The sequence below is a fragment of the Glandiceps talaboti genome, chromosome 12 (assembly GCF_964340395.1).
Source record: "Glandiceps talaboti chromosome 12, keGlaTala1.1, whole genome shotgun sequence".
Classification (NCBI taxonomy): domain Eukaryota; kingdom Metazoa; phylum Hemichordata; class Enteropneusta; family Spengelidae; genus Glandiceps; species Glandiceps talaboti.
The window spans coordinates 20366893-20391674 of NC_135560.1; the positions used below are offsets into that span (position 1 = coordinate 20366893).

The window sequence follows — 24782 nt, forward strand, 5'->3', positions numbered from 1 at the left end:
GATATATGTTCACAAATTAGCAAGTCATTGCATGCAACAGCCCAGTGATTGGCCAGTTTATTTCAACCACCAGGCACATGTGGAACAGGTGTTTCTATCAGTTGTGTCATTCCGGGATTTGATATTGATGTGATAGGTCGGACAGTCATTCCGTGGGCACTACACGTTGTGGGACATGTGTTTGTAGATAGTAATCTAGTTTTGCTTCTCCATGATTTCAGGAACAGACTGGCGAGTAAAATTTTGAATCCTCGTGTCCTCTAAATTTGTACGTCACCTTCTGATTTTTTTGTTTTTGTCCACAAGACTTGAAACCGGCAAAATCTTGCGTGATTTCACTGACCACTGGGTTATCACTATCGCTCCTCTGTAAGTCTGACTGTTAGCTACAGTCTTGCTGATTGAACATTTTCGACCTGTAAAAAGACCTTGAATTTGAGCAGTATACATTCCTTGTGGCGCTGATGTAAACAATGTTTAGGTGTTGAAATCTATTTTTGAAGTGACAGTTGTATAGTTGTTGTTTTTTTGTGAGCGTGTTATTGTTCGAGGGTTTGCACTAAAGTTAGTTTTAAGTGCAAACCCCGGGGGGAATGAAAAGCTCAAAAATTAAAAAGCGAAAAACAAACTCACGCTACAATTGTTGCAGCCATGTCTGAGACATATCAGAGAAATAATGTTGTACTCTATGGGACTATTACCCTTTCGCAAACACCCCTTGTTATACTGTTCATCAAAAGTATGCAGTTGTGAGCAAGTTTCCAAAGGAAGGTACATGTATGTCTTCATGGGAAGGTGTTCTCATAGGAATCATTATGCCAGTTTTCATAGGAATTCCTTCACAAACAGAAATCTTGTCGATTTCGTGATGAGGTGTTACCAAATTCGTAGGCACTATTTCACTTATTGCAATAACAAATCTTCAAATTGATTCCCAAATAGTTAACTTTTACATCAGATATAAATCATCTTTGATTACTGTCAGGAGAGGAGGAGATATTGACGATTGAACACTAAATGGACAATCCCGATTTGTCGTCACAGAATTAATTCACTCACTCACTCACTCACCCTCACTCACTCACTCACTCACTCACTCACTCACTCACTCACTCACTCACTCACGCACGCACGCACACATACACACGCACACACACACACACACACACACACACACACACACACACAACTGCTGTACTCCATTACAATCTTGGTTTGAGGCACAAAGTCACCTACGATTTGAAAATATTAAGTCTTTAATTATACAAATATGAAAGCGTATTATGTCCCAAGAACATGCATATACATAATATAAGAAGACAAGTAGTTACTAAAGTTACACTCCTTCGTTAAAGATTTCACACATCAATAACAACATAGAAAGTGTTTTTTCCCTGATATATTTGCTTTCTGTGATAAATGTAAAATGTTTCTGTAACATTTAATACCACAATAATACAAGAGAACCTGATGATCAAAATGATGATGACGAAACACCTGATTGTGGAATAAAAGTCAAACACATAATCGATTACAAAAGACATAATTTTCTCATACATGCAATGAGATGTAATAGAGCCCACTTCCTCGATAAATATATTGACAAATGCAACTGTTATATATTATATGAAGCGTGCCATGTTGTTTTATATAGAGACATGTTTGTTCAAAGAGTTCATTAAATTTGTATATTTTAATCGCTTAAAACAAGCAAGAGTACGAAAACGTGACGCCAAAGACTGTATAACTCCAGGGACGAGTGATTTATAAATACTATACTACTGACAACCTCTACGTTCTACCTGTTCTATGCAGTGCGCGTACTGCTTAAAACGCATCAAAACTTAAACTACAGTCAACCTAAGGCCATCATCACAGCAGTATAGCTAGTAAATAAATGGTGAAGCCAGTGAAATATATATTTGGAAAAGTACTATAGTAACTCAACTCAGTAAATCTTAGTTAAACACGTGCATTAAGATCATATAAATAAATAAAACTCCACCAGGATGGTTGTACGTAAACATATATGCAAACATTCAAAATACCAAAATCACGATTTTCAGAGGTATGTCAGTATACTGCACGAATAAGAATGTTCAAACTGGAAATATATATATAGATATAGTAGTAATAGTTGTCATTTCATTGTCGATGTGGTACATGGGCTGTCTCTCTGCAAAATGTCCAACTTTTCGTGCATATTTCGTTTCCATTTTCTGACGTAACTCTGTGCAGAAATAAGCAACCGACTTTCTTTGTCATCAAAATTTGTAGACAAGCTTCCCATTATCACGTACTCTTTGTCAAAACGAAGACGAGGACATCGGCAAGTACTTTGGACCCATAGAAATTCTCGATGAGACAAATTGAATCGGTTTCGATATGTTTGGATGACGGTGACGTCATAACGGATCTGGTCATTCACTTGTCTTTCAGCGAGAACCCTTATGTGAGAAACTAGAGGCAATGGAGAAGAAGGTGATTGGAATGAACTATGTTAACTACTGTCATTTCTATGTAAAACAGATATCGAGGAAATGGGGGAGGGGGTCATATCACTACAATATCTAAACGACAAAAAGTGCGATAATACTGTAAAGTGGACAAAATTCAAGTAAGTCTTGGAAAAAAACCTAGTCTTTTGGTGTAAAAGTATAGGTTAATCAGAACTTCTTGTCTTTGCTGAAACATTCCTAAGTGAAACATATAATAACCATTCGTTATTATTTCATCTTCATATCATTGTAAACGATCTTACTGGTGTTCAATACTCTGAACTAGTGTATAAGAGTCCTTCAGTTTAGGAATTTGAACCCCTGGTTATTATTGATAAAGGCGTCTCAATGGAGAGAACAGTGCTCAATGCAATATTAGTAACAAAGCGTAATATACTTAATCGAAGAAATTAGGAAGTCTTAGTAGCCATAACTCAAGAGTTTCACGCTTTTGCGATCATCAGATCAGTATGTCAACCTCATCACTACCACATTCAAAAAATCCCTATTAAGAAGTAGATTAGTCCATCCTTCCTGTTACGCAATGTACTAACCAACATCTTACAACAATAGACCTTGGCACACTGCTAAAGTCATCTGGTGATCGCAAAAGCGTGGAACTCTGTCTGTCTGTCTGTCTGTCTGTCTGTCTGTCTGTCTGTCTGTCTGTCTGTCTGTCTTGCAAATCGTGCAATGAACTTACCGAAACCACTGTTACAAAAATGAGTTTTCATATCCCCGCGCACTTTCCTGCATTTAGGACATTTTTCTGCAAAAAAAGATATTATAAGCTTATATATCGATTTATGTAATGTTATGTAAAAACTACAAGATGTGCATGTGACGTGACTCTTAATTTTGTTTGCATTATTTAATGGTTAAGTTATTTATATAAATAACACTTACTCTTATCAGTCGATCCTGGATTTGACCTTCCACGTTGCTTCTTCCTAGAAGAATCTGAAATATATAAATAACCGTTCATTTAACAATTATCCTGGTATCTTATAAAGTATTTGCAACACAGTCAAGCAGTCCACACTGAGTCACGATCAAAAAATACATGTAATGTGAATAGTATATATGGATATTATATATGGGGGGGGGGGGGTCAGCCTGTTTTTTTGGGTTTTACAGATGGGGAGGGGTCAGTGACTTTTTGTCGGCCCGATTTAAGAATCCACCGCGCCCCCCAGGCTGGAGAAACTGGCCGGTCCCTTAGGTGACAATAGATGACGTTTATACATATCTGAATGCCATTTACTAATTGCTTTTTGATGAATAACAATTTGACATTGAAGTGTGCTTAATCCGTGCAAGTGAGTGCGTCAACATCATAGGGTAGTACTTTTTAATGCTGCAGACAATAATTTCCATCATTTTCTTGATTTAATTGCGTAAAAAATATAACCGTATAGTTCTCCTGTAAAGACATATAAATTACAATTACAGAATATAGTATTTCATTTGAGTATTTGACATTTAATACTCAATAAACCAAACATATTTTGTGCAAGTTTGTGTAGGCGTGAATTTCCTGAACGCAATATATCAATGTGCCTGTCTATTGTTATCGAAGCATTAGAAATGACACGAGATCTCTGGGTGGTCGCATAGAAGTGCCTCCAGCGGTGAGAGTCTGGGTAGCCGAGAGAGTACATCACTTGTGAAGTACGGAACTGTGATGGCTACGAATCAAACCTACCTGTTTGCTTTCTTTTTTTGTTGGTGTCAGTTTTGACTTTTTTGTTGGCTCCATCTTGTCCATTGGATTCAGCACCGATGTCAGGAATGTCATGTTGTTCATGTTTACTTTCCTGTACTTTTGCTTTGACATCTTCTTTCTTTGTTTCTGTAATATTTTTAGCTCGATTTTGAAGACTGTGCAATTCATTGGGTAACCAATATTCATACGTAATTCCGGGATTTCGTTCCCTAAACAAAACCTGTATGATAAAATCGTTGAAAAGGTGTAAAAAATGAATTGATGAGAACTTCATTGTAGACACCAGGCGATATTATGCTATTTGCTCTATTGCCAATGTCCTGTTATGAAGACACATGAAGGATTTTCGGTTGGCTTATTTGTACGCACATGTCATAGGCTACAGTTTCACATGTTAATAACTACAGAATGAAAAAAGCTTAGCCCGGAGACTTGAGCAAGTCTAACCCCCCCCCCCCCCAATCCGAGTTTGACACTCATAGAAACAGACAACCAAATTTCAGACCTATCTGCCTAGTAGTTTTTCCAGTCTGAAATGTTCGACCTGGCTCTTTACGCCAACGCTAACTCACGTATTTTCCCTCAGTTTATGTTTCATTACGTCATTTAAAACAGGCTCTAGTTGACGAGAATTGTGGCCCTAACCCATGGCCGACTGAAAAATTGGAGTTTCCTGTGCTTATTAACTGTATTTAAAAACAAACAACAAACAAACAACAAACAACAGCAATAAACAGTACGTATCAACTAAATGACTATTATGATTATATCTCATCAACAAATGGTATGTCACACAGTCTCAAATAGCATGTTACTATGTATTTGGATACCATATACAACCATAGTAATGGACTTCACCAACCATAAGTTGCAAGTCGTGACTGGTTGGTCCTGCGGCAGCTATGCGTTCATGGTCATCAGGTGTACGTTGGTAGTGTATAGATGTACCCACTGCCTTATATTTCCCTGGCCAATTTATGATCCAGTTGCCGTTTAACAAGTAGTCATCATCCTTCATTAACGCTGTACACGAAAAGAAAAGTGAATATCGTACAGATCCATGAAACATTTAGAATTCTTTATAATGAACTTTGTGTACCTCAGACTACACTGAAAGAATCACAGTTGTCCTCTTTTTAAGGTGGAATGCCCCTTAGGGACAAATTTCCCCGAAAATCAAAGTTCTTTAATTCTCTTGTTCCTGGGGTCTTTTTGAAATAATACAAGAAATGGTGGGTTTGACCGTCTTGTTTTCAAGGAAATCATCAATCATTTATTTGGCGGCCATATTGGATTCTACGGCCATATTGGATTCTAAAATGCCTTAATTTTTTGATATCATTGACCACTATTTCAAAACTGTGTACGGTGACTCCCTATTTTATTCATTGATTTTAACTAAGAACAGGTTGTAGTGTTCTTGAACAAAAGTAACAGCAAAAGTTGAAGAGTTTCTTTCCAAGATACATTTCACTCTAAACTGATGTACACAGCAATGTGAAGCGCAGACACAAACGACTCTCTCTCAGTCTACGTGTACTCGGTCAGTCCTTGACCAAGGCTGTGTCGTGATCATAGTGTACACTTTACCTTACAGGGTGTTTTGCAGTCAACGCTTTGATAAAGTCGAGAGAAATCGTCATTTGAAAGAAATTATAATGTCTGTTATCAGTTGATAGTAAATAATTCCATAGATTCTACTAATAACTGGACAATTTCGAAAGCGAAAATAGTATAACAATCCTCAAATAAGGACTAGTAATAAATAGCAACGAATTTACCATAATAACGACGGAACAATGATAACGAAATAACTATGATAATGAACTAATCATTACAACTTCATGTATGACCATATTCATCTTGATGAACGAATGTTTGTACAATTTGTAGGAACATTTTGACAAGCCTCGGAATCACATATGAGAAATTTCGTTGAAATAAGTCATCACTGTAGTATCACAGTGTAAAATTGTAATATTTTGAACAATTTTGATTACAGTTTGAATGCAAAGAGTTTACGATACAATTTGACGTGTCAAGGAACAGGACCACGCCCTCTGTCGACAAAAGTATGAAAGAAGATTATACCGGCACTCTCTGACCACATCGTCACAGAATTATGAAATTGTAAACAACACTGCTGTTCTGAACAGTTGATATAAGAAATTTGTATCTCGGTATATTCGAATACGTTCTCATTTTGGCAGGCATATCCAAAATAATCTGTTTGTTTTATACGTCGTTTTAGTTTAGTCTTTGTTGTGTATACGTATGCATATTATATCATAAATGACCATACCTAAATAATTTCTGCTTGTATCTATGATTTCGAGGTACGTGGCTCCCTTTGGTATCGTCGCTACTTTGTTATATCCTAATAAACCTGAAATGTTAATAAGAATAGTCAGTTAGGGAGTCTTATCAAGTTGCCTTTATCATTATTTTACTGTACCTTCTAAATTTGTAAGTAAACTTGATGTCGCCCATAGTCCTGTCGACATACTCAACTAACATCTGCATTTTAATTTATTTATAAGCTGAAATAGAAGTAGTCAATTTAAACATCACATTTGTATCGAGCATGATCTTTAACGATTGATTGCTGAAAATAAACAGACAAATAGCTTGTTGAAAATCTTGGTAGAATATAAGATGAAGGTATCAACAGAGCGACAGCTTCGTCCACGTGCTAGGTAATCGGCCACTGATGAATGTGACAAAGTCATTGAGATGAATCTGAATTCCCCAATGCGCTTCTTACGTGAGTTAAGAAAAGGACCAAATTTGGTAGTTAGAAATCTGGGAACTCCTCCATATTTACCTGATGTAGGAAACTCCTTAACATAGGTATTTTGATGATGAATACAGGTGCTTCCATCGCCACCACAAACACGACAGGCGTCTTCTGTTTTATTTGAGCCAAGGACACCGTCACAGCCGACGTGCTGTCAATAGTAAAATTCATCATATAAACTGACCAGGGAATTAAAAATGGCGGCTCCCCCGCAGTTATTATTAAAGTTGGTAAACTTATAGTGAATGTATTACATCATGAAAGGCATTCCGAGTAAACATCTTTTATGCGATTTTAATTTCTTAGTCCAGAGACATGGCTATCTGGCACTCGTGACACACTGGCTGTTCTGAAATAAGACGTTGTAAAGTTGGATAGCCAAGTCTCTGAGCTATAATGGTTTCCTATGCCTATAGTATATACAACAGTAATAACGTACAACCCAACTTCAACACATACTACTAAAACATCTCGCTGTCATTTATATTGTCGCTGGCTCCTTCCTTGAATCAATTCTCTATAAACCATACCATAAAATACAAGACGGTTTACACATTTAAATGCTTTGTTTTAATTATTGTGGACAGTATTTCTTCACCATGTACTAAGTCCTAAAAATCTATTAGTTTGCTGTGTATATTTTATTCCCACATCTCATAAAGGGTGCACCCCAGTTAAAGCCACCGAATTTGGATATCTCACCGTACCACGCATATACCACCGACGCACATGTCTCTGTCTTCTGTATTACACGTTGTACCATCTAAAACTTGTCCGAAGTTGTAATAGAACCATCGGTCACGTGAATAACACTGCAGTTGGCATGGTAGGGTTACTGTGGTAACAACATACATAAATTTGGCGTCAATGACAGTGTACCAATTCACTTGGTTTGTCAAATCATGAAGGAATGTACCATTCTGGGGGTAACATACGTATCAGGAAACGAGCAGAATTTTCGTCCCCCCTTCCCCGTAAATGATGCTCGTTCCTTAGTATCAAATGCAACTCCTTTACAGGACTTTGAGTGTTACGCACTTACTGTTTTCATTTGCAATTTAAAAGAATGCGTGCATGCAAACGTTTACTTGCATTGAAGAAAGGTCGATCCTAAGCATATCGTATACTGCCCTCACTACTTGTATTGTAAGTTTCTCTTGTTTTTAATCTGTAGCTGGAATGTTCAATACGCCACACTATGAATTTCAACTTTTGAGTTCGATTTTTTTGCTCACTATTCTCAGAACGTTATACAAGAATGAAACAGTGAAAATGAATAATATTTTAGAGCAAATAAATCAACATAAAATAGACTTACCATCTAAATAAGGTACCCAATCTTTGGCTACTTGGCCTAGAACCTGTCTGCCATTATAAAGTGTACACTGCAACTCTCTGAAATCTCGAGAACCGCGAGGACATTCCTTCGGAGACAATAGAAAAGTAATACATCGTCTTAAAACTGAAAGGAGTAGTTATGCTCAACAATAATATTTTTGCTCAAAATAGCACAGTAAACGTCATAGTTGTACATCTTGTGACAATAATTTTCACAGAATTATCATAACTTTTGGCCACAGTTATGACATAACGGTCTTGTTTGGTGCAAACATGATGATTGACAGGTTCTCAGGTTTAACGATTTATCAATGTATAATGATTATGTGAGAATGGCTGTATATATCAGGTCATAATTACATTGACAGTGTCTTTGCCAGTGAAAGATTTTATGCAAGATGCTAGTGAGTACACAGAACTTCGTTACAAGTGCGTTCTAAACGGGTCGGCAAACGCCTAGAAGGGCGATGAAAAGAGCACTGGTAGAAGAGATATGAGAGAATAACTTTAGTATTAAAATGTTGGCATATTGAGACCACCACTGAAACAATCCAGGTGACCCCTATTGACATTGTAAATAGCTTCTGACATAATATACATGCATGAAGTACTGCTGTATATGCTGTACGGTTATCTTTCACCTTCCAAGTAATCCATGCACTTACTGTGGTGTCAATTTAAAGTGAGCCGCAGCAGTCAGACAGCGTTTGTAATACTAATACCTTTATGAATTATAGGTGAAATTTTGAAAATAATAATGGGTGATTTCAAATAAATTTTTGCTCTTGATAATAATTGACTCAACGCTGACCCGGGCGCTGACCGCGAGACAGCCCCCCCCCCCTCTCTCTCTCTCTCTCTCTCTCTCTCTCTCTCTCTCATACACACAAACACACACACACACAAACACACACAAACACACACACACACACACACACACACACACAAATGACATACGTAAACCAAGTTACATACCAACGCACTTTCTAATTCATCATCCCCCCATCCAGTGATGACATTTTATCGTTATAGGGTTCCGTAAGCACAGCCAATATATTGAGTTATTACCATACAGCGTATGGCTCCCCTTTCTAGTATGACGCCCCCTTTCTAGTATGACGCCCCTTTCTAGCGCACGATGAATCTCCATTTACGCATACACAAAATACATGTTGATGTTCTCAATGATAAACACAGATATCAATTTACGTTAGCAATTTATCACATAACAGTTAAAACTTAATCTTTGCCTTTTTCAATAATATTTTATCAAAGTTGTGACATTTATTCAACAATGCACACAGTTGTATTGGTTATATGAGAAGTTAGACATGCATTCTATACTAAATTATGAAGTGTATGTGATGAAAGACTTTTATATTTCTAAGTAAGTGTTCAGCAACTCAACGAATTGTAATGGGCATGTAAAAAATACCCTGTTAACTGGCCGGACTTTTTGTGTCAGTCTGAAACGACAACAGTTTTGGGAGTCACAAATGTTAGCACTTGGCAAACTGTCTGTACGGTTGAACCGTTGTTATGGTGATCCTTAACAATGGGTCATCCTTCATGATCACAGGATTATCCTACTATACGATTACTATGGTAACTGGTCCTTGTGGAGGACGAGCGAAAAATCAAAAAATCAAAATGGCAGTTAGGGTAGGTGAAATAGTATAGTAGCGTTAATCCTTGAAGACTACAGGTAGGCTAGAGTGACTGTCTCAAACTCAACCTTATATCGTCCTTATATGTTTATTCTCACTTTCACTCAGTGAATAGAATTCAAATCACAAAGTGTCGCGGTTATATTTTAAAGAATAAAATAACCTTACCTGCCAGTTGCAAGCTCTGTACTGCCGTTCCTCTCCGAGACACGAAGCGTGTCTTAGTGTATAGCGGTATCTACATGAAATTAAAACATGTCATATACTTGCTAATTATTTATCATGTATATGGTTTTTGGTTAATTGCTTACGCTTTGAAATACTCATAATGAATGGTGCATTCTCAAATGGTATGATAATTTTGGTGACTAGTGAATTCGAAAAAAAGGCTGAAGGAAACGATAGTATACTGGCGGTTAAATAACTTTTATTTTTTCTCTTCAGGTTTTTTAATGGAAAACGTCTGATTTTATATATCTATATATTCCAATTTCTGCTCTCAATTCTGAAACATGCCCCCCCCCCCCCCATCTCGCTAAAGTGTTAGAATTAGACATTTCGTTGAACAAACATCGAAATACTGTATACATATGTCAAGGATATCTTTACATGTAAGTGAATGGAATTTGTCATTAGTACTAGTAGTTCGGAAACGAGTTGTTTTTGACTATTTGTATAAATAAATTTGTTTATACATCATGCATGTATCAAAGAAGGCTGGTGCATTGTTTATATCTTTGATCAGAATGAAAGATGAGGAGTAAAATTCGGGAATCCCGGCGCTTGTAGAATATCGTTACCTGGTGATGCATTGCCTTGTCCTTGTAGAAACACCCCCGCCACACGACCGAGAACACGGAGACCAAGCTATCCATGTTGTCCATGAAGTGACCGTTTGTCTTTTTGTACGTTGTAGTATGTTGTTTCCATCCAACCTCTGCACAAATAAGAGATACAGGTAAAACCTCATTACAACGAATAACTTTGGACTGGGCAATTTTGTTCGTTATATCCGGATTTCGTTATAACCGTTGTGACACTTGGCGGGCCAGTCAATAGGCCCGACATTAGCATTTGGGTGTTTGTCGACCCAGACACTGCATTTAGTCAGGATATCACCCTATTTACATTGTATAGGTGGCGATTCCTTCAAACAATGTCAATGATATACATGATGTAACGATGTCTTTTATCATCATTGTACGCGTGCTGTTTAACAGTTAAGCGTTTGTCCCATCCCCCTTTACTGTTCCCATAGTTTTTTTTTTCAATACCAGTCACTCGTTGCATATCGCACTATATCTTTACTTAGGGAGCCTTCAGTAATTACAAGGGGGACCAGGGGGAATCAGGCTCGGGCCGTTGCGTAAAATGTGACCCTCCTCGATTCCGTCGTGCTAAAGAGTGACCCCCTCAATTTTCTTTCTCTAAAATATGGCCCTCCTCAAGAGCTGAATTTTAAAAAGTGACCCCCCTATTCCTCCTGCCCCTCCCCTTGTAAATACTGAAGGTTCCCTTGTCGTGAGTTTCGTGTGGGTTCTTCTATAATCTGCTCACTCGTTTGGCTCTACAGGTGAAAGGGGGTTGATCATAAACCGAAATATTTTAAAATAATAACCTTATAACGTCTAAAATTATAAAATGTACATTGTGTTGTATCACAGGGCAGTTCCAACATCAATTTTATCATCACCAGAAATGTTTCAAAGTTGTGTGTGGTCTATTTTGCATGAACGAACATACGACAGTTGTAACAGTAAACTTCTAACTTACAAATTATAAATGCAACTCTATCAACACAAACTTTCTTTTTACACACACACACACACACACACACATACACACACATACACAGACATACATACATACATACATACATACATACATACATACATACATACATACATACATACATACATATATACATACATATATACATACACACATACTTCACTTGGGAAACATTGCTCAGTGCAATGTCTGCTGATATACAACTATTGTACAGCGGTATTAAAGTATACATAACAGGAAACCGATTCCTTGTTGTTACTCGGAGTTTCACGCTTTTGTGATCTTCGTTAAACGCAATGGCGTGAAACTTAGCATAACAACAAGGTCTCCGTTTCTTGTTATTATTATACATAATATATTAATATGTATATACTCCCCTAAATGATACCTGATGGAGAAAGAGCTGAACAACTTCATATTCACGCCATGCTTTGAGTATTCGGTTACGTTCATTAGTGGATAGCATCATATGTTAAATATTTTAACACTGGACTGTTAGTCTTGGTTTGTACACGATATCCTAGCCAGAAGTGACGCCTATACTTTGTGTAGTACTTCTAGACTTACTGCTTTAATGGAAACAAATTGGCGTGTATGCAATACTATACTTTTCTATACTCATTTCTATAGGCGTATATGACATACATTTGCCATGCCATTTGATAAGGAATTCGAGTATGACATATTGTTAATTCACCATTTTACTTCTTGAACATGATTTTTTTTTATGTCACATTACTTTTGGCGTAACAACTTAAGTACGGTAAGACAGTCAGTCAGTCAGTCAGTCAGTCAGTCAGTCAGTCAGTCAGACAGACAGACAGACAGACAGACAGACAGACAGACAGACAGACAGACAGACAGACAGACAGACGGACGGACGGACGGACTGATGGACAGACAGACGGACGGTTGGACAGACAGACAGACAGACAGACACTAATCATCATAATTGATTGTATTCAATTCAATTCAATTCAATTCAATTCTATTCTATTCTATTCTATTCTATTCTATTCTATTCTATTCTATTCTATTCTATTCTATTCTATTCTACCACTTCCTTACTATAATTTACATTGTTGTACAAATGACTTTCTCTGACAATTGAGTGGCACAAATAAACAATACTTGTGTGACATATTAACCTTCTCAAATATCTGACGTTGTGATTCTTTATATTTACAACCGTTCCTTGACCTTAAATTTCGCTGACAGTGCATGACTTACAATGTCAACCTTCTGGAATGTCAATGATGGTGAAATGAACTTGTTGGGAGCATACTCTTAGATGTAGCCCTGTACTCGTTTTGTCATATGCAACTTGTATATACTTGCTGAATTCAAACATACAGCTACGATGGTAACAACTAGAGATGCTATAATTCATGTTCTGTGTATCCATTCTGTGTATCTCTCAGATAACTGGAACACATAACTCCTTAGAGGTGAACTGAGGTTAATGTGAGTCTATTGCAATGTTTACAGCTGCTTTGCCTGCATCCCCAGAGAGCAATATTAGACATATTTGCCAGTGTACGAAAACTGGTTACACTTCTCCTAAAGTTGAATGGTAACTTTTATGTCGTTCGTTCAACAGGAAAGTCCATGCAACTCAAATAATATTTTTACCTACCTCAACATCATGGGAGTCGGCCATCACCATGGAAACCATAATAGTTGCCAGGAGACTTAAGGCTGCAGATCTGTTGAATACATGCATGACGAAAATGTTTGATCATTTACCGATACAATAGATGCAGGGCGGAGAGTTTTAAATAACTGCCTGTACTCTTCGCGGTTGGTCTATGTTACAGCATGTATAAAAAAACGTATTTGATGTATGCATAGGATACTCCACCATTTGGAATATGTCAACGAAAATGCAAACGATCTATCGTAACACAAGTAGATTCGACAAACGCTCTGCTGGAAGAATGATTGTCGTGGCTATGTAACCCTAAACCACCATACTATCGAATAAATCTTTTTGAAGCGGATGTAGGGGAAGTACAACAGGGCTTATCTTATCGGAGCTGTAGTACGCATGGTGTGTTTGTAGGCGTACTAAGTCTCGCAAGGCATACAACTGACGAGTGATCGCTCACAAATGCGTCCTTCCAAGTTGACAATTAAAATTACGGAACGAGTTCCAACAAAGCTTTTATACAAATTCCAAGAATTTGACCCACATCAAAGACATGGCCTTGTAACCATGGCTCTGAATGATTACACCTATAAAGGCAGAGTTCTGTATAAGGTTAGAAACTGGCCATGGACATGTAATTTTACATATATCACAATTTATGACATTGGAGTGCACCCCCCTGTAATTGAATACCATGGAGAGAAAACGACATGTAACTAGTATAGGTTTGAGTTTCGAGAATATGCTAAACAAACTTTAAATGTGCGCCTGTTCACGCAACAAGTACTTTGAATGTACAACGTGTGCTGAGAGGGGCAGACTGTGTCAAGTCATTTCGCTGTTGAAAAAAACTCATGTAATTCTACGGGCAACAAAATACTGCGAAGTGCAGTAGACCATGCTACATACATGTAAGATGCTTACGATAACTTGTGGGTGGTACTGCCATAGTACATGTATCTCTCTACTTCAGTTTAGTCACAATCTATCTCACATGACAATTACACAGTTTGTACATAGGTCAATCATATCATTGGTTGATTTTTACATCTAACAAATCCGTGACATCTTTACTTGACTGTACTGATATATAAGATTTACACGTGGTAGTATCAGTTAAGCGTCCATTGTATGCAGACTTGATGCATACATTTTAACGTAAAGTTTGTTTGTAACTTGACTATGGAACCTTTTATTATATTCATTGTAATGGTCAAGACAAAAGCGAACAATTCTGATGTTTGGTTGATGACTTCTATGGTAAATTAATTCATCGAAGAGAACAGTTCCCAATATAATTGTAGGTCTACCAACTTGGTCGCTGATCATCAACATCACGTGGGTCAGTGTTGTACGCTCCTAGGCACCCAAGTGCAAGTACATGTTCTTGTATGTAATGTCATCATCATCATCATCATCATCATCATCATCATCATCATCATCATCATCATCATCATCATCATCATCATCATCATCACCGCTGCCGCCGCCGCCGCCGCCGCCGTCGTCGTCGTCGTCGTCTTCCTTCTGGCCTCCACAATCACCACTCTCTCCAGCATCGCAAATAGTACTGTTATTAACCATCAGTGGACATCACCACTCAAATGGTTTCCATTACTGTACCTCTTTACACCACCACCCATCTCACCAACCCGTCATTCTCACAAAACAACAGGCAATGTATTTGGGTCAATACACACATAATCTCAAATTTATGGAAATGTTAACTCAACGTGACATCTCAAGAAGGCCTTGTTTCTACGAAAAAACCGATACTTTAAATATGTGTAAACTACTGTGGATCCTGTCCAGTACTTAATGTCAAACAACGACGCGTGGATGGAGTGATGTTGTTTATATGCAAGTAACATGTTTGATGATCTATGCCAGAACTTTGACATGACTGTCATCTAGTCTTTTCACGGCTGTGTTTTTAGTTATAACATTCACCACCCCGTCCCCTCTCCGTATGCCAGTCTTGCGTTTTATAGTTTAGTATACCGTCTATTTTGATTTACAGAACTGGGATTCAATACATTTCACCTCCAACAGTTCCAACTGGTATACATGTACGATCCCACGTACTTGGAGCAAGATGGATGTAAATACGTACATGTAGTCAACGATGCCTGTGAAAAGTTGCCTGACAACCGTTTACTGTCTGTGGCCTTTACACAATTATACTTGGCGGTGTGGTTTACGGAATACGATCCGGCATTACGATGAAAGAAATGTAACCTTATTCTAAGTCAACTTGTTAAGTCATGCACTACAAGGTGTAAATGAAATCGTTTACATTTTGAAGCGAGACGATACGCATGGCAAGATCTTAAAGTTATTTGTCTTCTAAGCAGTCGAAAGCATTTTCTTGTTCACAAGAAATAATTCCCTTCGCCGTTTATAAGTCTTTACTTTATGCAATGCCTATCGTGGAGTCGAGTTTGTCTTTGCATTGTATTAATATTGTGATGGAGAGGTCGTTGTAAAACTAGTCTCCCGTATGCATGAACGTTAGCACACAATCGCTTTACCGCATTTCTGTAAAATAACGATAAATATTGGACTTCTTTCTCTCCTGTCTCTATATATTGCTCTCTCTATGTAGATCTATCAATTTATCTTTGTCTAGTATGTAGTAATTGTCTATTTCTGAACTTATTTCTCTTCCTCTCCTGTCTTCCTCTCCCTGTAAAACTGTCACATCATACACGTAGACTATATCAAACTAAGTACCCTGCAAACGTTCGCATCCTATTCCAGTAGCCAGTGGATGGATGACCAGTGTTGAGAAATATGACACCCAGATGTGAGGACTAAAATAAAAACTTTAAACTCCTGGATTTTGTAATTACTTTAAGCTGTAATTACTGACTCTAAGTTCATGACCTTGTTCAATATCAGTCTTCGGTTTCATATCCAGATGGCATGACGTATATGGACAGGCAAATGCAGTTTCTGGAGGTATGCGACAAAATTCGTGTTCACTGTCCAGTAGCCCACTCTTTACTGTCTAGTAGCCCACTCGCTTGTCATCGTGATTATATATAAAGCGATCTATGCATTTTCTTGTTGACAAGAAATAATTCCCTTGTATATATAATGGTCTATTGTTTCTGAATAAACCGCTATTAGTATTATTAATATTCTTACATATATAATTTGTGTGATATTTCAAGTACTCAGGGAGGGTAATAGTACCTAACACTGTGAAAGAAAAATACACGATATCCCAAGTTGGCTGGTATAACACTGTTCCATTCATGCTCTATCTGTTTTGTGGTACACTTTATATTTTAAACATGTGCGGTCATAAAGATGTAGCAGCTGCTGGTTGATGTTGTTCTAGGTTGAAATATTGCTACAGTTTCTTCTTTATAGCCGTGATAATGATGTGACATCATGTTGAAACGCATGCTCAGTTACCTATTCCCCATCGTGTGTTGATCTACATCACAAGGGGTTGGAGTTGAAGGCCATACCATGGAGGTCTACATCTAAGCTCGACATAAAACTTTGTCTGAAAGGTCTAGTCGTTCTAACCACTCGCTACCCATGGTGAGCTATTATATAAGTGGAAACAACAAATGAACCTTTCAGGCTATACCTGTATAGACTAACATGGTATAGCCAAAATGATGTAGGCTTGGTGTTTCACTCATGGGACATTACGTTTTTGACAGAGAGCTAGACATATTTTAACTCTTGACTAACAATAACAGAGACTCAATAAACACAGCAGGATCCTTTGCCCAATCACATTGAACACTGTTAAGCATTGCTATTCTTTCACACTACAGTAAAATCAGCCTTCAAATGAAAACATTACACATTGACTTGATTATTTTAATGGCTTCAACTGTTTATTTTCTAACTGATAATCAACATATCAACTTTTACTACTTCTACATCCCCACTGTGCACGGCACCTATGTAATTGTTTCTTTTGCATTAAAGGTTGTCTGAGGGTGTGTATTAATAAATGTCATATTCGATGGGAAACACCAAGCCTATATCATTTTAGCTGTAAATCTTCCAAAGTTCATTTCTTCATGCATGCATGCATGCATGCATGCATTCGTTCGCCCAGTCCTGTATTCATTCGTTCATTTTCTTTGATTACATACATACATACATACATACATACATACATACATACATACATACATACATACATGCATACATGCATACATACACACACACACACACACATACACACATACATACATACATACATACATACATACATACATACATCATTGGGTACTTTGTGTAAATATACAAGTAATAAAAGCGGGATAGTATGAGCCGATGTATCTAAAGTGTCTGCACTTGTCACAACTTTGTCTAAACATATACTTAATGGCTAAAAACAAAATGAAATTTGTTGTTAACTTTCAACACACTGCAGTACTTGCCCTTATTTCATATCAGTAAACACGTGTTTGAGGGCGCTTTTGGCTTCGCTATCACGGCGCTGACAAGGATTAGTTATATTAATGTGTCGATTCATGGACAATGAATAGATGGTACTCAATCGTATACCATCTTTCCCAATTCTAGTTAGCTATCCGTACATTCATAATGTGAAAGTGGTGGCAATAATTTTCTGATCTCATCGTAAACTAGTTGAATCCTAGGAATGGAAAATTGTTAACATCTTCCAATGTATACCCACCCCGCATCTGTATGTACATGTATGCGTGCGCCATGTGCACAATCTCTCAAATTAGAAAGTAAACCATTTAGTTCTTGGTATAGTATTTATGAACAGCACTCATTGACTAGTTTTAAAACTGTCCCTTTGTATCTACTCTTCATAGTGAATCTGCCATCCCCAAAAAATAGAAACTCGGATAGTGGTATTTGCTACACCTCAATGTATTATAACATACTTTAAGATTGGTAGGAGTGCATTGCACAGAGAGTTGTATTTGATTATTCCCAGTTGTATTAAACTTCATACTGCAGTATACCACAAACATGCATATGTAAGATAAGTAGTATCATTGTTAGAATGTAGTATCTATTGATTCCTGTCAACATTTTGTAAATGTGCGTAGACCAAGTTTGATAGACAAGAATTATATCAACTGCATGTATTAATGAGTCATCCAAGAATCTATACTGTGTACCGAGATACACGGAGCAATGATACAGGAAGAAAAATCGTACCATAGTAATTTAAGTTCTTAAATGTTCAATATTCAATTACATTCTAGGAATAGTGTTATAGTACCAGTGTTATAGTAAGACTTGTATTACGTATGTACATATCAAACATATCCATGGGGTTTCGGAAGTCATTTTGGAAAATGCGCTTTTGGCTTTGGCTATCGGAGCGGGGGAGGGGGGGGGGTTAGTTTGACAAATTTTCAACTTCAAAACACCCCCCCCGCCAATTAAAATGACCGGTCCGTTATAGTATTCCTTACAATCGATTAATCGGACGATTTGTTTTATGAAATTCTGCCAATAAATAGTCTCGCAATTTCCCCCAGTTGATGTAATCCGATTGGTCTCAGTCAGTGGCCATTTTTCCATGGGTTTGGCATTGCAATTTTAGGGTACAATGAAACAATAAGTATAAACGAGATGTTAGTTTCCTTAAGTAATTTGTCTATGCCTTAAGGGATCAACTCAGTAGATTTGTCTCCCTATTTATTATACCCTAAGGTCCTTCAGGTCTATTGACGAACTACAAATTACAGCTAAAAGTAATGATGCTATAGACAGTGTTCTATGGTGGTTAATGAGATTGGCATCATAATCGGGTTATAAATAACAGACAGAGACAAATACACACACTGGCAGCAAACAAGCGGGTGGACAGAAAGAAAGAAAGAAAGAAAGAAAGAAAGAAAGAAAGAAAGAAAGAAAGAAAGAAAGAAAGAAAGAAAGAAAGAAAGAAAGAAAGAAAGAAAGAAAAGAAAAGAAAGAATGGGGGAGTGAGGGGTGGATGCGGAAAGAAAGTATATCAATATTTATATTCTCGTCCATATTCTTTTTATATCACATTTGAAGCAGAGTGAACTTACATAGACAGAGAAGGAACTTCCTTGACTGTGGATCTTACTAGTATTAGATGTCTGACAATGCAGCTGTGGCTCGTTATACAATCTATATTTGATCTGAGACAATAATGCAGGATAACGTAATAGTTTCAAACTGATCAGTGATGTTGATGCTGTTAATACCACACGTTATTATTTATATAGTCGTACAGTAACTAATTCTAAATGATCCATAAAATGTAAACGGACGAGAATACTGAATTCAGTGCTATGATTATTTCCACAGCTACATCTGAGCTCAGTAACTTATAATGATTTCATGCTTGAACAGGACCCCTGCCTTGTCACTCAACAGCCATTTTAGAGACACATTTGCCTGTGTATTTGTGTTCATTCTCTTCAATGATATTCATATGACGGGTTAGTACTTAAACGTTATTTGCACCAGAAAAAATCCTACCGACTTGGAGGTTCCGCCTTGAATTGCTGTTAGTTTACACCACAGTGAATCTAATTTGGTTGACAGGTGTTGAATGTTGCAATTACTTGATGTAATAAGTGAATACGTTTGGCGTTCTTGAGATAACATAAGACTTATTGAAAAAGACACGTGAAATGAACCACACATCTGAATATTTCATTCTTCCATGGTGGCCTCCTATCATGGGACATCTGATTTAAGTTGACGAAGTGGTCTTTTTCCCACGTGAACATCCCATCTCCGGTTTACATTGTAATGCAACAGGGAAGCAAGATACAATTTCCAGAACTTGGCCTTGTTGACGTGAATAGGAATCCAGACTCAATCCCACGATATCAAAAGACAGGTCAATTTCAATCACGTATTTTGCTATCGATGGACCTATTTCTAGCATAATCCTACAGGCGAGTAATATAGGCATTTGAAACAATACATCCGTCCATCAATAGGACGATCCCTTCTAGTTATAAAAGGCGTCATCAAAAATTCTTCTCAGTCATGATTAGGTCCTATCTTGCAATATACTTTCGATGAAATGTTATTCATGCTCGAGAGGTTTAATACATTTTCTATTTTCTATCAGTCATGTATTATCTACGTGTGGAAAGAATGATCTGTCAAAATACACTAAAACTGGTTTGATTAAAATTTGACTATAGTTCTGTATGCAAGCAGGGTGATGTTCAGTTAGACCCTGCTGGCCAATGCACAGGGGCGTGTAATATTTCATAGATTGTTGTTTTCCTGGTCTACAGACTAAATATAACAACCTTTTGACTATATATTCCTACCTGTAAGGGTAAGAGATGTTTTGCATGTTTTGTTCAAATTTGAAAGGTTAACGAAAAAAGATGACCACCCTTCTAATATTTCTTCGTAGTATAGAGATTAATACATTTGTAGCAGCAGGATTCCTACGCCTAAGAAAACGGCATTCTAAGCAATAACACGTGCCCCTGCTGGCCAATGCAGGTTTTTCTCGGATACCCTGGTGTCCTCCTCCTTCTTCAACACTAGGACACTATGATGTTGCTCTTGTGGGGACCATTCAACAAATTTCCGAATTTATTAAGACGAATAAAAATTATCATCACTATCATCATTATTTTTATTGGCTCCTGTATCAATTTTAGATAAATCCGAATTCGTTGTGAAAATTGAGGCATCAATATTTATTCTAGTTCTGGATGTATACGCTGGGGTTTCGACACGTCTTCTCTTTGGTGGGATACATCCACAGCTACATTTATTCTATTCCTAGGCACAAATCTATGACGTAATATGGTAAGGAATAATTCTTATAAATTACTTTGCTACGAATATGGAGGAAAGATGACCAAAGGAAATAAATTCAAGGATTAAATAACTCGGAAATGGTCAATAACATCAGAGTGGTTGGTATTAAAGTCGAACCAGAATCTCATGAGTAGAGAACGCGGGCTGAAATATATTCTACAGCTATTTCCCAAGGCTATACATACAGGGTATAGTACTTTTACCATTTGGAGTATCGATCAATTTCAAATTCGTCCTTCTTCCCTTTTCAAAAATCGCAAATGCACACATGCCAAGTTGTTTTCTCAAGACTCTGAGGAGCTAGTGAGCGCTACAAACATTGTCAAGATGACAAAGCGACTGGTATTTAATTAAGGCCTTCAAGTCCTAAAGACTTGTGTGAAAAATCGCTTTATTCTGCAACAAAAGATGTATAGCTTTCAAATCAGGGCAAAGCTATGTTAGGAGTTCAAAAGAAGCACAACACTTATTTATTCAGTAAATAAAATCGATCCGTTAAAAGGTGTATGGATCTGAAGGAATGAATAACTACCTTACGGAGTGCTTATACAACAAATGCATGCGCCTCAAGCTAGATACACTTTAAAAATAAAAGTTTTAAATAGCTTACAAGGTGTCTCTGGTTGTTATATCTTACTCCAAGACGTACAAAATGTATGGAGTAGTTTGAAAAAACACCTTACACCAGTGCCGTTGAGTCGATTCACTCCTGCGCAAACTGGATTCCCCCAGCTGGAGTTGTCGTTTGAGATGCCCCAACACACTATTTTACTCGCACCGTTGCGTTATGTGATGAGCTGTGTTGAAGTGTATTAAGAACAGGTACCCACATGCAAGTATTTATGTAACGACTGCATATGGTGGTCGACACACATCTGTATGTACAGTAGTCTGTTAAGATACCACCCAATACCACCTATCAGATAGGCCTGAACTTTACGGCGGACCTGACAGTCTACGTGTGTAGCAGAGCTGGGTGAATCAGAAACCAAGTCATCTGTACGCACATGTACTACTGCATGGATATACTGACCATCAACACACATTGAAAGGTGCATAAATACGTAGTATACAATTCACTTTCAAATGTTGACATAGTCCTCTCAGCGAGAGTGACAAGATAGCAACTGACGTGTATGAATGGGATGAGAAATGAAGTCAAAACATACTTTGACGAAGCCCTTGGGCCGGGCTTTATCATTTAAACTTTGAATGGAGGCTAAATTGCATTTGATAAAGAAGTAAAAGTTATTTTAGAGTCCGTTGATCCGGAAAATTCACTGTTAAATACAGGTGTTTGACTTGAGCTTTTTGAGTTATCGTGAAGTCATGCGAAGCCGAGTCTCGCGTGATCCAAACATTTACGGATTGGGTGACCATCGCTGTATATATGCTGATGATTTCATTTATTTTGTAGAACAGTTATTCAGACATTGAACGCGCTAGAGACTGCTACATGTGTTTTATATTTGCCCTGCAGACTCTGGACGTTACGTGTTTGCGTATATTGTTTGACAATCTTAAGTAAGCCCAGGCAAAGACCAACTACAAATATTAAGAGCACGTTAAATACACCCATTTAAGTGTGATCACCTGGAGTAAATTTACGACGCCCTGATTCTAAGTTTGAGACTTTACAAACGTAGTGTGATAATATATAAAACAACCATCAATTTCAGGTGTTTTGGAATGTTTCGACGGTATATATATCCATTACAAGATTAGATTGAGTCAATTTAATATAACGTACTCATCACAAAACACCGTCAACTTTAGGGAAAATGTACCGAATGACTTACCTGAAAGTATTGGACGTCATATCAGATTCGAGCGTAGATTTCCACTTTCAAAACAGCACAACAGAATTACACTCAGGTGTTTCTGTAGTTTGTATATAAACGCATCCACTGAATTTCGTGGTGGGTCTGGTTTGAAGACAACACGGAGCTGAGAGACTATGATTTACTACCGTTACATGTACACTTCGTCATGTCTTCTATCCACACGCTGACAATTGCCTTGCAGCGGTACGATCAACTGAAATGGGTATGTGCAAATAAAGGACCCCAAGGAGAGGCACACAGTGTTGTAATTATGCATCGAAAGCTGTATTTCCAGTGTTTGTCTGACACTCGATTCACAAAGCATTAAGCAGGCCGACTTCCACAACTTGATGAATAATTCTAGAACAAGCTCGCCGATGGTAACACACAAGTGATGACGCTGAGTATATTTGTAAAACCCTTCGCTCATTAACTTTAATGGACATTGAAATTTTGTACACCGAATTACACAGTGATATAACAATTGTACCACTTAATAGCAGGACGATTTCTCTGCATTAGGAATGACTATTCAGTAAGTCCACCAAAGATGGGGTGGGCGGGGGTGGGGGTGGGGGTATATGTAACCATCATGTTTTATACAAATTTAGTCGAGGACAACAATATACACACACTGTATGTGTCCTTGATGGAGGACTTACATATATCAAAGTGTAACCAATTTAGAACTGTCACTACACCTTGTTTGAACCCCGGGGGTTTAAACTTGTCGTAGATTCTATCGCATAGAATACTAATCAATAGCAAGAGCAATCCTATAGTATATCTCACTGCACATCAAGACCGATTTAAAACTGTCGTCAAAACAAACGCAATGGGTGTAACACTCATACAAGTCAACGTTTTTTACCAGTCCAGTGACGGTATGAACGTTCGAACGAAGCCATAGTTGAAAGTTGTGTATTTGTTCCTATTTCATTTTTTGTAAAGTAGCGACGTGGTGGTATTCGAGTAGTAAGGCTGGGGTCAGAATTTACGGCGGGGGGGGGGGCTGGGGAGAAATTATTTTGTTAAAAAGAAATTTGCAGCCATATAGTGAGAGAGAGAGAGAGAGAGAGAGGGGGGGGGGAAGAGGGAAAGCGAGAGAGAGCGTGAGAGAGAGAGAAAGAGAGATACATTCGCATGGGTGTCTCCCAACTCATCACTGAATATAGGTTTTAGAAAGTATTGCGGAGAAGCGGCGTGATAGGTATTAATTTACTCTGTAAACGACCGCTCCTGAGGTTTAGAGCTAAATATTTACAATATTTCGGCGTCCCCCTCTCAGTCCATCAGAATATTCATGCCCCCCCCCTTTTTGAACCCTCATTTTTTTAATCCCCCCCACTCTTTCTCGACAGGTCCCCCTACCGTAAATTCTGATCCCAGCCTAACAGGACATTGACAAACCAAGTTGTACGTGTAATTAGAAAGTACAGAAGCACGCTTCACTTCCCATGGCAAGTAGGAAATTACGTAATGTATCTTTAACATCGAAATACATGTAACTCAAGTTGGACGCTACAACATACGTTTTCCTCGGGCTGAAAGCACCACAAGCGGACGCAAGGATACATATTCATTACGATCCATTGTTGATTGGAATGTCAGTGTATTCCAGAATGTGTTGGTATTCAATTATGGCCTTTGCACAGTCTTACGGAATGTAATAATTGGTGACAGAGCAGACGATAACAAAGGAAGGG

General features: G+C 37.8%; 1 protein-coding gene across 1 annotated transcript in view; it reads right to left on the minus strand.

Annotated features, from left to right (window-relative positions):
* Window positions 1-2140: 2140 nt before the first annotated feature.
* LOC144443082 (ADAMTS-like protein 5) overlaps window positions 2141-24782 on the minus strand; it is a 50558-nt gene continuing 27916 nt past the window's right edge. Inside the window, exons 5-15 of the mRNA XM_078132456.1 lie at window positions 10827-10963; window positions 10195-10264; window positions 8340-8445; window positions 7729-7856; window positions 7049-7172; window positions 6527-6610; window positions 5087-5247; window positions 4204-4444; window positions 3405-3458; window positions 3202-3267; window positions 2141-2460 (exon numbers count right to left, since the gene is read on the minus strand). Of these exons, the coding sequence (XP_077988582.1) occupies window positions 2141-2460; window positions 3202-3267; window positions 3405-3458; window positions 4204-4444; window positions 5087-5247; window positions 6527-6610; window positions 7049-7172; window positions 7729-7856; window positions 8340-8445; window positions 10195-10264; window positions 10827-10963 (1491 nt within the window). The remainder of the gene's footprint in view (window positions 2461-3201; window positions 3268-3404; window positions 3459-4203; window positions 4445-5086; window positions 5248-6526; window positions 6611-7048; window positions 7173-7728; window positions 7857-8339; window positions 8446-10194; window positions 10265-10826; window positions 10964-24782) is intronic.